This window comes from Condylura cristata, unplaced genomic scaffold (genome assembly GCF_000260355.1).
Source record: "Condylura cristata isolate star-nosed mole 26May11 unplaced genomic scaffold, ConCri1.0 scaffold00012, whole genome shotgun sequence".
In the NCBI taxonomy this organism is placed as follows: domain Eukaryota; kingdom Metazoa; phylum Chordata; class Mammalia; order Eulipotyphla; family Talpidae; genus Condylura; species Condylura cristata.
The window spans coordinates 36,962,426-36,976,996 of NW_004567113.1; the positions used below are offsets into that span (position 1 = coordinate 36,962,426).

General features: G+C 40.7%; 1 protein-coding gene across 4 annotated transcripts in view; it reads left to right on the forward strand.

Moving 5' to 3' along the window:
• Positions 1-14,571, forward strand: part of APBB2 (amyloid beta (A4) precursor protein-binding, family B, member 2) — a 304,616-nt gene that overhangs the window by 143,420 nt on the left and 146,625 nt on the right. For 3 of the 4 annotated variants that reach the window (XM_012724124.1, XM_012724126.1, XM_012724125.1), the window contains one exon: positions 3,068-3,898. In XM_012724124.1, the coding sequence (XP_012579578.1) occupies positions 3,068-3,898 (831 nt within the window). The remainder of the gene's footprint in view (positions 1-3,067; positions 3,899-14,571) is intronic. The other variant, XM_012724127.1, reaches the window with a different exon arrangement.

Here is a 14,571-nt window from a genome sequence, read left to right on the forward strand (position 1 = left end):
CCGCTCACACTGCGTGTGCCCTTGCTGGATGCCCTGCATCATGTCTTGTTGATCCTCACAGCAACCAGCTGCTACTCGTGTCCCCATGTTTCAGACCAGGATGCTGCAAGCCAGGTGGCCGACCCCCCACAGCTAGTAAGTAGCCCAGACTGAGCTTGAGCCTCGTCACTCAGGCCTATGTCCTGTGCGCTTATCCTCACAGGCACTGCCTCCTTCTTGTGGGGACTTTGTTCCTGCCACCTTGTTCTTACTGGAATTTGCCAACATCTGTCTATTCATAGATGTTGAGCCCACCCTAGCTGATGAAGGCAAATATGTGCTTCAGCGGATTAACTTGACTGCCTTAGTCCTAGAACTAATCCTTTTATTTTGTTTCCAGATGATACCGTCATTTGATAGCAAAGTTATACTCAAACTCTGTTCAGGCTTTGATCAATAAAAATGGCATATAGTTGGTATTGGCTCATTCCATTATTCTAGCTCAACCACCTCTCCATCCTCCCTGTGATTTCTAGCAAGCAGAGGAGTATAAAGAGCATAGGGAGGGTGATGGATCCAGAGGCTGGCTGTTGAGGACATAGCTGAAAATTTCTGTCACACCCAGAAAATAAAGGCTACTTAAATATTAAGGTATCTAGAAATTTTGATGGTATTCTTTCTGAAAATGTTTATGGTTATAAACAGAGTAAGTAAAAATTTCTCCCTAATAACAACACTAGAATCTCATATCTAGCTTGGTAAAACAGCTTTATAGAGATTTGTTGCCAGGCTCTATGAAAAGCCAACAGATTCCCAGTTTTCTCATAATAACGTCACTCTCCATATCCAGGAATCTAAATATAATTTCTTGTTGTGCTTATATTATGGGCAGATGTCTCAGGGAAAACTGTATGTGGGCTCAAGGGAGGCCCTTCTCATATTAAATGCTACTCTTGAGTAAGGTTGATTTATCATTGTTTTTACTTTTTATTTAATTGTAAGTTTGGGGTTACACTTTTGCTCTTCCATATGTGTTTATGTCCCAGTCATCCCCACCAGGCCACACTCATCCCCTTCTCCCTGCTCCCTCTGGTAGCCACTATATTTTTTCACTGAGTTCAAGATTTATTCCTGTTTCATTTTGCCTGTGTGTGTTCTTTGGTTATTTATATTCCACAGATGAGTGAAAACACCTAATGTCTATCTTTCTTTCTGACTTATTTCACTTAACTGAATCACCTTTTTATCCATCCATTTTGTCCGAGAGGAATTACAAATTGAGGCATCCATTTGCCTTAAAATGGTGATAGTAGCCAAAATAGTATAAAAAGCAAGTCTAAAAATTTAGTTGTCGAACTTATTTCAAAGGGAGCAACACATTAGATCCTCTGTTCCAGTGAAGTGAGGCCTAAGTGCTGGGATGGAGAGCTAGGTAAGCAGGAATCCTTATAATATATAATAATGCTCAAGAATGGGAACCCAGTTCTAACCACTTTGGGTTACAGCCCCTACAGCCTCTGTGGGTCACATGGTCGTTCTGTGACATATCTGTGAGCGGCACAGATGTACATGGGTATGGATAGAGTATGCGGTGGGTCTAGCTTCCTAGAAGGAGCAGACTTTAGAGTTGAGTGGGTGACACTTCAAAAATAGCCCACCCTGAGTATTTCATGGCAGAGAGAGATGTCTCTAAGCTCCCAAACAGGGAAGCTTCTTGCCTTCCTCTCCTGTGGAGGTCCCTGTTTTGCCTGGGGGGAGAAAAGGGGTTGTCGCAATATATTTTAGGAATGTTAGAAACTACATACACACTCTCTCTCTCTCTCTCTCTCTCTCTCTCTACCCCCACAGACTCTATGCAGCAGAAAAGATCAGATAAGAAAGAAGCCATTCCTCGTAAACAGAGAAATGTGAAACCTTAAGAATTGCTGCTGATGAATTTTATTCCTTTCAACTCTCAGAAACCTTTCTTTTGTCGTAGCAAGAAATACAAGGAATAAATCACTGATGGTGTGAACAATATTTCAGATAAATGCAACTGTCAGGTAGTTCTCTAGGAGTAGCACAAGGGTACATGGTGATTGCAGCCAGCTAACTTGGTATTTTAATTCCATTGAATGTATTCAAACTTTTACAGGTCTGTAGCCAAGAATTCCACGCAAGTAATCGTTTTTGTTTTTGTTTTATGAAAGATTTATTTATTTATGCACACAAGAACTAGGGTATAGGCCAGAGTTTTGGGGGGTGAGAGGATTCACCAGAGAGAGTTGGGAGAAGAACAGGCAGATCCACTGAAATACATTGCTTAATGGGTGAGACAGGAGAGGTCTGCTGCGCCATGTGGGTCACCTCTCCGGCTGGGAATCAAACTCATGCTACAGGAGCTGTAGATTGCTCCATAGTTCTGTACTTAACCCATTGCACCACCAGGGAGGGCCTGCAAGTAATAGTTTTATGTGGGCATGTTCTTGAGCAGTGAAACCATTTCTTCAGCATTTCTGTTTAATATGAACACGAAGCCCAGGTCAAGCATCTTCACACATGCAAACAGAGGTTTGATTTTTCTAGGCGTTCAGAACACAATAGGTTCTGAATAGGTTGAGAAAAATGACCTTCGACATAGGTTACATCATTAAACAGTGACCTTGCAAGTTAGCTAAGAAAGCTGTAACCCCAGAGGAGTTTTGAGCTACTATTCTGTTGCTTGAAGAAACTAGAGTAGAAATGTGGCATAAATGCTTAGAAAAGGAATAATTTTCAAGACTGTAAAATATGAGGACCAGTTCCCAGAAGGAAATGCTATTATGTAAATTCAAAAGAGAGATATATTTTCACTCTAAGAAAAATGAGACCCTCAGACCTCCTAGGTTTTCTGTAAATTGACTTTTGTGGGTGCACATTAAACCTTTTATTTGTTCCTATTTAACATATGAGAAAATGATGAAAATAAAGCGGAAAATGGGTTAATCTAGAAGGATGTATGCAATGGAGGCATTAATTCTTCTGCTTTTCTGTACAAAATACTTTGTGCACGTTCTATGCTCAGTAATTTAACCTGGCGGCTGTCTAATACCAGTCTTTTCTTTTCCAGCTGACTTGGGTGTAGACACTTTGCCGGTGTTTATGGCCAGCAGCGGAACCACAGACGTCGCAAATCGCAACAGCCCGGTCACACCACCAAATACCCTTAATCTCCGCTCCTCCCATAATGAACTTTTGAATGCTGAAATCAAACACACAGAGAGCAAGAACAGCACGCCCCCCAAATGCAGAAAAAAATATGCACTGACTAGCATCCAGGCGGCCATGGGCCTCTCGGATCCAGCCGCGCAGCCGCTTCCGGGAAACGGCTCTACCAACATCAAGTTGGTGAAAAATGGGGAGAACCAGCTCCGGAAGGCTGCGGAACAAGGGCAGCAGGACCCCAACAAAAACGTCAGCCCCACTGCTGTCATCAACATAACTTCCGAGAAGTTAGAGGGCAAAGAGCCACCCCCTCAGGACTCCTCGGGATGTGAAATTTTGCCCTCCCAACCTAGGAGAACCAAGAGCTTTCTAAATTACTATGCAGACCTGGAAACCTCAACCAGAGAACTCCAGCAGAACTTAAGCATCAGCCATGGGGGTGTGGAAGAGAAGTCCCAGGCAGGGCAAGGCCAGGCCACCACCCTCATCAGCAACGGCGACCTGCTGCTTCAGAAACCACACAAACCCCAGTTCAGCCCTGACGATGGCCAAGAAGCCACAGTGTCATCCAGTCCAGAGACCAAGAAGGATCACCCTAAAACAGGGGCCAAAACCGACTGTGCTCTACACCGGATCCAGAACCTGGCGCCCAGCGATGAGGAGTCCAGCTGGACGACGCTGTCCCAAGATAGTGCCTCACCCAGTTCCCCGGATGAAACAGGTACCGCCGAGAAAGGTGGGGTTGCCTGACTTACCCCCCGGGAAAGGTGGTGTAGCTTCAAGTAGCACTTTTTTTTTTGGTGTCCATTATGGATGGGTAAAATCTCTAGACTGGCCCCAAATCCACTTTCAGACAATGAATGAGGTTCTTGGGGTAAAATTGGGCAGTTTGTGTGGAAAATAGTAGATTTGTCGAGGCTATTTTCATTTTGGCTCCTACATACACTGTTTGTTCTGATAAGCATTTTTGTAAAAGAAATAGGTCCTTGGTGCTTAAGAACAGTGAAACATCATCAACTGAGAAATTAAATTGCCAGTGCTTAGGTGAACTGTATCTGTATATGATCGAAAACTGCTGGGTTTTGTTAAGCAGAATAATAAAAGAATATAATTCCCGAGAGCTTGATGTAACCCCATTAAAAGAGAACCAACTACTTTAAGGTCCCCAAAAGAATAAGGTCCCTTATTTATGCTCAAACTGATGAAAAGTTAAATGTTTAAAAGTCTTTTCATTAAAGACATTTCCCACTTGACCTTTACTAGGAACATTTTATTAGCCTTGTTCAAGTACAATTTGAAAGGAAGAAAGTGGCATTTTTAAAAATGCCTGTTCAGAAGTTTAAGTTTTTAAGTACTCTTACTACAATGATCTTTTTTGACTTTTGTCTCGAGTCATAATATCTTCAGATTTTCAGAAGAATAAAGTGGTGATAAGGTCCAAAATATCAGCTTCCTTTAACCTTATCTTCTCATAGCTCCTGTAGACTGTAGACTGATCAGAAGTTATAATTCAGGTGAACTGCATCTATCTACGATTGAAAAATTCTGGATTTTGTTAAGCAGAATAATAAAAGAAAAACAATTCCCAGGAGTTTCATATATTCCCATTAAAGGAGAACCAGCTATTTTAATGCCCTTAGAAGGACTTATTTATGCTCAAACTGAAGCAGACAAACATTTTCAACCTGAATTCATTGCAAATAAGCACTTACACAATGGCTGATTTCTCTAATGTACCCCAGCAACTACTCTAGTGGGTCATAGGAATTACTTCATTTGGTACAGATAGAGCAAATAGAAAAGGTAGGACCAGCAGGGAGGGAAATAACATTTTTCCAACCTAGAAGGCAGAACAAAGTATAAGAACTACAGATAAGAGAAGAAAATGTTAAGACACTCATTTGTTTAAAAAATAAAGGAAGTGTTTTTTAGACACCTGCACCCCCACGTTTATTGCTGCTTTATTTACAATAGGAAAGACATGAAACCAAGCCAGATGCCCAAAGGTAGATGACTGAATTAAAAAGATGTGGTACATGTATACAAAGGAATATTACTCAGCAACCAAAAAGATAAACACATGCAGCACCATGGATGGAGCTGGAAGGGAACATGCTTAGTGAAATAAGCCAGAAAAAAAAGGAGAAATACCGGATGGTTTCACTCACAGCAGGAGTATGAAGGACCAGGGGGTGGGAGAGAGGAGTGCATGGGACTATGGTGATGGCACACAGGTGATTTGGTGATGGGAAGCCCACGGGGATTACAACTGAGATGGGAAAAGATGTAAAATAAACTATTAAATAAAGAAAGGATGTGCTTTTTGAAGTGCCTTTTAGAATCTTAGTACCTTTTTAAAAAATCTTATTTTTTTGTGATAACAATGTTTTATAGACCATTGTGTGTGATTTGGGGGAACGGTGTTACCAGACCATGTCCCCCTCCACAGCACCCACAGTCCTCAGTCATGGTCACTGGGCCCCCATCCGCCTTTGCTCCCACTCCTTCTCCCCCTTTTGTAGTTTTAGTTCTGTAGGTTCCTTTGTTTTTGTTTTTCTGTGTTCCACATGTATGAAGTCATATACTATTTCTTTCTCCTTTCACTCACTTTGCTTAGCACAACACCCTCTAGCTACATTTATATTGTTGCAAATGGCAAGATTTCATCTTCTTTTATGGCTGGATAACATTTATTGTGTATATATGCACCATAGCTTCTTCATCCACCTGTCCTTGGGCACTTAGGTTGTTTCCATAACATGGCTTTGTAAATAGTGTTGCAGTGAACATAGGAGCACATATATCTCTTTGAATTACTGTTTTGGAGTCTTTCAGATAGGTACCTAGGAGTGGGATTGCCAGATCATAAACTAGGTCTATTGAAAAAATTTTGAGGAACTTCCATACTATTTTCCATAAGGGCTGGAAAAATCTCAGTACTTACTATTTTTACATTGATATCTTTATTTACTTCTTTTAAAAAAAGGTTTATTTATTTATGCAAACAAGAGCTGGGGTGTAGGCTAGAGGGACAGGTAGGGGGGGAATGAGAGGATTCACCAGAGACAGAGTGGGGAGCAGAACAGGCAGATGGACTGAAACGCACTGCTGAGGGGAGCAGCGGGCGAGACAGAGGAAGTGTGCGGGACCATGTGTGTCAGTTCCCAGACCAGGGGCTTGAATTCATGCTGTAGTGGCTGGTGATGGCTTCATAGTGTTGTTCTTAACACCTTGTGCCACCAGGGAGGCCCTAAGTACTTATTTTGGAAGTTAATATTTTTTCCCAAATGATGCTGATTGAGATGAAGCTGGTTTACATCATCATATCTTTGGGAGTTACAGGTCTACAAATGTGTATTTTGCATGTGTATTTTCTACTACCAGTGCCTCAGCATCCTTCTAGTTCAGCGTGTGATGAGACCATTTCACCTCATAAATGTCTGGACCTGTATATTACTTGGATCATAATTGTGTTTAGTAATGTCACGGAACTCACAACTCTATTACTTTTGCCCATTTAGAGAATTCATATCCTATAGCTGATGGACATTGTGACCTGCTAGTTTTGGAATCTTTATAAACCACGTTCAGCCAAGCTCTGCTTCCCTTTTTCAGTACCTACCTGTTCTCTTCTGTGTCGCAGCCTTTCTGCTGGCTTTTCTGGCGTGGCATTTCATGCGTAATATGTTTAAATTTTATGGAAAGGTTGCAAATGAGCAGTGAATTCTCCCCTATCATCTCCTCCTTCCCCTTTGATAACCATTACTGCTTCCCCGGCTTTTCTTTTTTAAAAAAATATAATAGTTTATTTTTACATCATCTGTGCCTTTTCCTATCTCAGTTGTAATCCCTGTGGGCCTCCCACCACCAAATCACCCATGTGCCATCACCATAGTCCAGTGCACACCCCCCCACACACACACATTTTTGATCCCGTTCCCCACTCCACCCCTGTAAAATGTCTCTGGTATATAGTTGTTCATTATCATTATCATTATTATTATTATTTTCTCCCCTGCTCCTTTATGCTTCTGCTATAAGTGAAACTATCCAGTATTTTTCCTTTTCTTTCTGGTTTATTTCACTAAGCATGATCCCTTCCAGCTCCATCCATGTTGCTGCAAAAGGCATGTGTTTATCTTCTTTGATTGCTGAGTAATATTCCATTGTGTATATTTACATCTTTTTAGTCCAGTTATCTACTTTTGGGCATTTGGGTTGATTCCATGTCTTTCCCATACTGCCTCCCCCTTTTTAAAAAACAAAACAAAACTATCACTCAATTTTAAAAGTTACCCAAATTTTTTATTAAAGGTATTTTGAAGAGTTCTTACTGTTCAGAGATACTAATATGCTAATATATAGGAGAGTATAATATATAACACAAAATAGGTCTAATATAACAACATATAGTTATAAATATACTAGTATAAATGATAATATTGTATATGGAATTTTTCCAAAATAGTTGGGGTAGGAATTAAAAAGCAAAGAATTGCTCATAAGCTAATAATTGCTAAAGATAGGTCATGAAGATTTGTTATTTCTGGTATTTCTAATTTAGTATGTTTAAAATTTCCATAGCATAATGTTAAAACATGAAAAAATGACTCACATTAGATTGTCCCAGAGTGCTCTGCTTCCATCTAAGTTTATATTTTACAGATCAGCCCATGCCGGGACATACCATTTTTCTGCCTCACCCTGGGCTAGGCATCCATTCCAGCGTCGTCATGCTCCCAGATTTATTTAACAATTTCCTCGCTGCTGAGAGTTTAGATTATTTCTATCCATCGCCACTTCGCTTAGTGTGTGCTGAAGCCACTTAGCCTGACAGCGCTGCTCTGCCCCATTTACTCCGATGTGGTTCCCTGCGCTCAGCTCTTTTTTGTTCAGTTTGGGGCTGATTTCAGTTGGATCTTTCTGCAAGCCCATAGTAATGCTTTGCACACGGTATGAGTGAGTGGTGCTGTCTGACACGCTGCAAAGATATGTTTTGTTTCTGTCTTTAAGTTGGATTTAGGGATCTTTGAATTTGAAGGTAAAGGATGACAGTGTGGTGGTGGCTCTCAGTGAGTCTCTAAGGGTAGATGTTTTGAACCAGATGTACGCCAGAGGATAGGTGAGTTGTAATTCTGGAGCAAAGAGGTGAAGTTTCAAAACAAAACAAAACACAGCGTACTGGATGCCAGACCTGTGGTTTCCTTCAAAATGGTGACTTTGAGATCCGTATCTTTTTCAGTATGTGGCCATGTTGTAAAATACCGTTATTAATAATACTTGGGAATTGTTTTAGAGTTTTCTCAGAACCAGTGGTGAACTCTACTGGAAAAGAAACCTTCATTCATGTCATGATCACATGCTCATGATTCAGAAAATGAATCCTAAATTAGTGAGTGAAGTAAAGGGAGCAATTATATTCACCATTGTTTGCATGTTGACTTCATCTTTTCAGTGAAGCATACTATTAAATGTTTACCCATGATCACAATGAACTTAAACATTGTATGTTTCACTTCTGATGAAACAGTGTTTGTTATGTTTTATGTAGTACATAGTATGTGTATAGTAGTTTATAGTTTCATATAGTTTATATAGTATATACAAATACTGTTAAAATGAAAATAGGAACAAATATTCTCCAAAATCTAGTATGCAGTGCCGTGTACGTGTATGAAAAGTATATCTATTTGCATATTTATTTGCTCTGTGTTAACTAAGTAAGTACTCATCACAGGCATGTTTATTTTATGACTAAATCATGACACAGTTAACTTGTAGACTATGCTTAGGGAAGCCTTGACAAATAGAACAGAATCATTTCTACCGTAGGGCATCCTTCCCAAACTATAATGCTATTCATAAAATAAAATGTACTGCTTTCTCCAGAGTTTGTCTATTTTCTATTTCCTTTCTTTTGGAATTGGCCCTCCAGCATTTTAGTACCTTTCTTGCTAAATCAATCATGTCTACAATCTGTTGCTCTTCTTTTTTCTCCCCTGTATTCTATCCTTTAAGAAGAGACTATTAGATAAAAAGGAAAGCATCAGTGTCATGACTGAGCTTCATAGGAGTTTAGAAAAGCTCACGAGTTACTTGATCCTGATTCTAGGAAGAAAGGACTGCATCATTTTGGTATTTGAAAAGTAATAACTTTTAATCTAGTTAGGATTTGGCCAGAGGTGCAGTGTCCTCCATGGCCGAGGTAAGCTTGATAAACGCTGATGGGTCTGGTGATGTGTGGGCCCTGTCTCAGTCTCCTCGTGTTTTGTGTTTCCTTTATAAAACTTTTGAAGGCACTTCATTTTGCTGCTACCTGTGTACAGGTTCTAGTGCTCTGTTGTTATAAACATGTAACTTAGGTTTAATTTGGGTCTTAATGCAGTTGAAGAAATAGAGTGAATCTTGTGTAAGAGCCATTTAAACATTACGTTTACTGCTGAAGTGTACAGAGACAGGATATGCCCAGAATAAAACAAATCTAATGCTTCATTAAATTAGCACTAATGGCATAAACCTGTTGAGATTAAGTGAGAGTATCTTTGAGGAGTTTTTAAGCTGTATCTGGCTTATAGGAAGAGCTTAATAAATATTAGTGTTTATTATTTTTAATGCTCATCATTATCAGAACAGCAGCAATGTAAAAGTTGACTTCTCTAATTATGAATTTCCTAACTTTAGACTGTGATTTTACTTAGGACTTTTAGTACACTTTGGGCATGAATTGGTTTGTATTGTCAATGCTGGGGGTATAGCAGATGAGTGTAATAAATAATGATAAACTGAATCAAAGCAGAGCTCCTGAGCATATCAGCATGGTTCTGCTATATTCAGTGACTCATTTGATGTTCTATCTTAACCAGTGCTGGCTTCGGATCCTGGGCACTTCATTTTGTAGCTTCATTAATGTTGCCTGATGTTAAGGAGGGTTGGGTACAAGTGTGTGAGATTTTGGGAGTGGTAGTTTCTCACACTCAGGCAGTCAGTGTGACCCAGAGGTTTCAAACATAGTGGCCAGAGCTCCCCACTGTTCACAGACTTGAGATGATAGCACTGCCCAACCCCCACACCCCGAGTCTGAATCCATCAGGCTTCATTCATTTCAGCTGGCTGTGTGTGGTAGTTATTTTGAGAATGAGGAGAACGGAAAATTACATTTAAAAAGATCTTTTCATACCTATAAGCAGTTGAAATTTTGTTCATGTGTCGTCTCCTCTGTGAAACCTTTCTAGACCCCTCCGAGTTGCTGAAAGCCTTTTTCTATACCCCCAAAGAAATGTTGCCAAGTCTCTGTGGTCATGTTACTCTCAGCTGTTTGAACCCTTTCTGAAAAGTTTCCACTTAAATACAGAGCCCCATGGAAGAAGGAGCCAAGTCTTTATTAGGTGAGGATGGGACTCTCTTCACACAGCAGGTAGCACATTGTAAGAGGCTGCATCCTTTTGCCAACCAGATCGATGAAGCTGGGCCCACAGGCACGCACGCTTGCTGAGGTTTCTACACCAGTAGGCCCACAGACATGGTACAAGCAAGTGCAGGGTTTTTGTTTTGTTTTGTTTTATAATAGTTTATTTTTTCATCATTTTGTGCCTTTTCCCATCACAGTTGTAATCCCCGTGGATTTCCCATCAGCAGTTCATCCACAAGTGCAGTTTTTATAAAATAATTGTTAAATCACCTGGATGAGAGGATCCTTATGCATTGTCTAGGCTCCTGGGCCAGTCGTTCAGATGGCACATACATACTTCGTATGGAGTTGTCGATCTGCCAGGGGCAGGGCAAGGTGACGGGCCACTTCAGTTTCAGCTGCCTTCACTCTTTGCCTTATTGCAAATTGACCCCTGTTGCCTTGGAATTTGAGTCCTTTGCTGTCCTGCAATGACTGTTTTCAAGTCCTAGACCGGAGCAAAGTGGAGCTCCTTTGCGGGCCAGAAACTTAGCTGGTGAGGGTGAAAACCAGGCACAAACCGAATCATATCAACATAGTCTGCAGCACTTGGGCCTGTGTTAGCTCAAGAGTGTTAGGGCTTTGGTTCACTTTGTATTATTAATACTTTTAATGAAACTTCTTCTAACAATTTCAGTTTCTATCCATTGACTTTTGGTAATTTTAACCATAAATGATTTTTAATTTGCCTTTTCTAAACTCCCATCCCTTGGGAAAAAATAACTTAGGATATAAAAAGGCCAGCTTTAGCTGGCTTACCATGCCAAGCCCATTTTAATCCTTAAAACCCCCGTCAGTGTTTCACTGGCTTCCCTATTTTGTCTTCTCAGCTGAGGGATCCATGCTGTAACAGGAGGAATTCAAGAAGACAGATGTGCGATGTTTCCAAAAATAGCTTGGACACTCTGTGTTCTGGAGTAGACAGTGTAACTTCCAAATTAGATTTTAGTACCTTGGGGGTCCAGGATGTTGGAGGGTAAATGACGTTTTCAGGCTTTTTCCTCCCTCTGACATTAACATCTATGACTGCCACCATGGTCCTGCTCACACACTTGGGATTATGGATGCGTGGGCCCAGAGAGCCCAGGGCATGTGTTATGTACATGGGGATGCTTGTGCTGAGGGGTGAGGGGCTGAGGGGCAGTGTGAACTCTGACACCAAGGGAGTGGAGTCAGCCTGAGAAATACTGAGCAAGCGAGCTGGTCTTTCCCTGACTCAGCATTAAGGCCTGTACGTCTACCAAAATTTCCAAAGTTATCTTTTCTTCTGTGAAAAGAAGATCTCAGCCTGGGATGGTGACCAAATAGATGTTTAAAAATATTTCTCATCCCATGAACTTAAGGAAGAAAATGATTTTGCCCAATTGAATATTTTTGGCAAGTTCCAGATAGAAAAAAAAATTAGGTGTGAACCTGACACTGGTGAATCTGAAAACACAGACCCTACTGAAATTGGAAATAAGTGTGTCCAAGGGAGAAAAATAGGATCCAGAAGGAAAGCTTTACATTGAGCAGTGTGGCTCAGCTGGAGAGTAGGGTAGTTCCAGGGGACATGGCATGTGAACATTCTGATCAAAGCTTGAGAGCAGACAGACAGGAAGATCAGTAACAGCCCTGTTTTTCTTACTCTAATTGGAGACATTACTCACTAAACATAGAGGGTTTTCTTAGGAGCTATGCAGAATATAAAAGAAAAACCCAAGACCCTAACTTCAGGGCAATGACTGGCCATCATAGTGCCAGGGAAGCTTCAGAGGTCACAGACGAGCAGGGCTGGGGCTGCCACAGACAGATTTTGTCTGGTAGACAGTGCTTTAGAAACCTTTGAGTTCGATGTTAAAGCTTAAAAATCGGGAACTTCTAACAGCAGCAACAACAAATGATCTCTCTTCTCTTTTTGTAATCTAGAAATTTCATCACCGGACTCAAGTATACCAAAGAGGGCACAGTCAGTGCCATATATTACAGAGGGGTACTTTTTTTGGTACCTCAAGGCATTGGGCTCATGGACCCCTGTCCCAAGTGCCAGTGGGCACAGCTGTCTAAACACATGAAACAATTGTGGTGAGGACCTTGGCTGGTGTCAGCTTGTCTGTGGCAGTTCATATCCATGCAATACCAGAGTAGCAATGTCCTTGGAATTACACCTGTCTTTTAATCACAGTCCTTGTCTCAGCCCCATACCTTCTGGTAGGATTATAAAGTGTGACATGAACTGTTAAGCAAAATATGTTTGAAATTTCCAAAGACATCTTTAGATGACTTCTCAGAGTTCCCCATCTGTTAATCTGGTTGGGGGGAGGGGTGTATTAGTTTTTCAAAAGCTAGGATGTGGGTGGTTCATAAATTTTGTGCCTCAAGTCTGACTCAGTACATACACTCAGTTCATTTTCATAAATGTGAGGACAGTTAGCAATCACCCATGCAATTTATGTATTGTATTTTTCTAATTAGAAAATCCTCAGGCCTAAAACAATGGGATAAAAGCTTCATATTCATAGATTTGACTAGAAAAAAAAAAAGGAATCATTTTCCAATTAGAAGATTGTATGTAGTGTCATTTGAAGAAGTCTCTGTATAGAATGTATCAGTTTGGTACATCTTAATATTATGATGGTGGGTCATGTAGCTAACACTTGAAGCTGACTTAGGTGCATTAGTTAGGATACTTACCCCCATATAAATGGTGGTATATGTGATGGTTAGTATACAAGATGGCTGGGCTCTGAAAGTTTATATAATCCCTCGTAGGTATGTAGAGTGGTATTAATAGAATCATACAACCCTTTCTCAGAATGTTCTAGAAGGAAATGTAGTCATAGTTCTACATGCAGTTATTAGAAAAGGAGAGAATGGAGAAGACTTAACTTCTAAACATTAGGAAGGAGCAACTGTGGGGGAAGTATAGTAGGAAGATCATAGAACCAGGGATGACGAGAAACTTGGTGATGGAAGCTTCTAGAAACACTTCTTTAAAATGGTTTCTTTCTTGAGTTCCAGCTTTACTTTTGTGTCTGCTCCAGGAACATACTCTTTGGGGCAATTTTGACCAATGTTTCCCTTCATCCCTTGCTCACTGAGTAGAAGTCAGACATTTCACAACTCCCTACCCTTCTTTCTTTTATCCAGCACAAGCATCAGCTCCTCTCAGTATTTCTGAGTGACTTTCACCTTTTAGTTACTATCTTATCCCTTTGTTTTCTTTTTCCTTCTTGTTCAACAGAAGAGGGGGCCTGAGCCAGAGAATCAATTCCTGATGTAATATACCAGAGAGGAGCATCTCACCTTATGTCTTTTATATTGTTGTTGGCGTTAAGAACTGTTGGATTGAGGGGGCCTCCCTAGTGGCACAAGGAGTTAAGTGCAGTGCTGTGAAGCTATCCACAGCCACTGCAACATAAGTTGGATCCCCTGCCAGGAAGGTGACCACATGGCACAGCAGACCTCTCCTGCCTTGCCCGCTGCTCCCCTCAGCAGTGTATTTCTGCTCCCCACTCTGTCTCTGGTGAATCTACTCACCCCCTGCACATCTGGTCTGTACCCCAGTGTTTGTATGCATAAATAATAAATAAATCTTAAAAAAAATAAACTAGCCTTTATTTATAAGGATTGTTCATCCTTTTAGTAAGGATGATAGGCTAAACTTAACCCAATCACTGGGTCCTTAATAGTGCAAGGAGTGACTAGTGCCCTGAATGATTCCAAGACTGACTGTCTTTCCTTCAAGAAACTTCATTGGTTCCTTCCTCAAGAATCTTTTCAATTTCTTCAGCTCTTATGTCACTGGCCACTTCCCTGATTTTATAGCAGACTTCCCACCACCATCACCTTCTTAAGCTCTCGGTATAAAATTTATCTTTAAAATGAAAATAATAACAGTACCTGCTTTCCTTCTAAGAGTGTGACATAAAGCCTATGGGACAGTACTTGTCCCAAGAAAGCATTTTTTGAATTGATAGCTG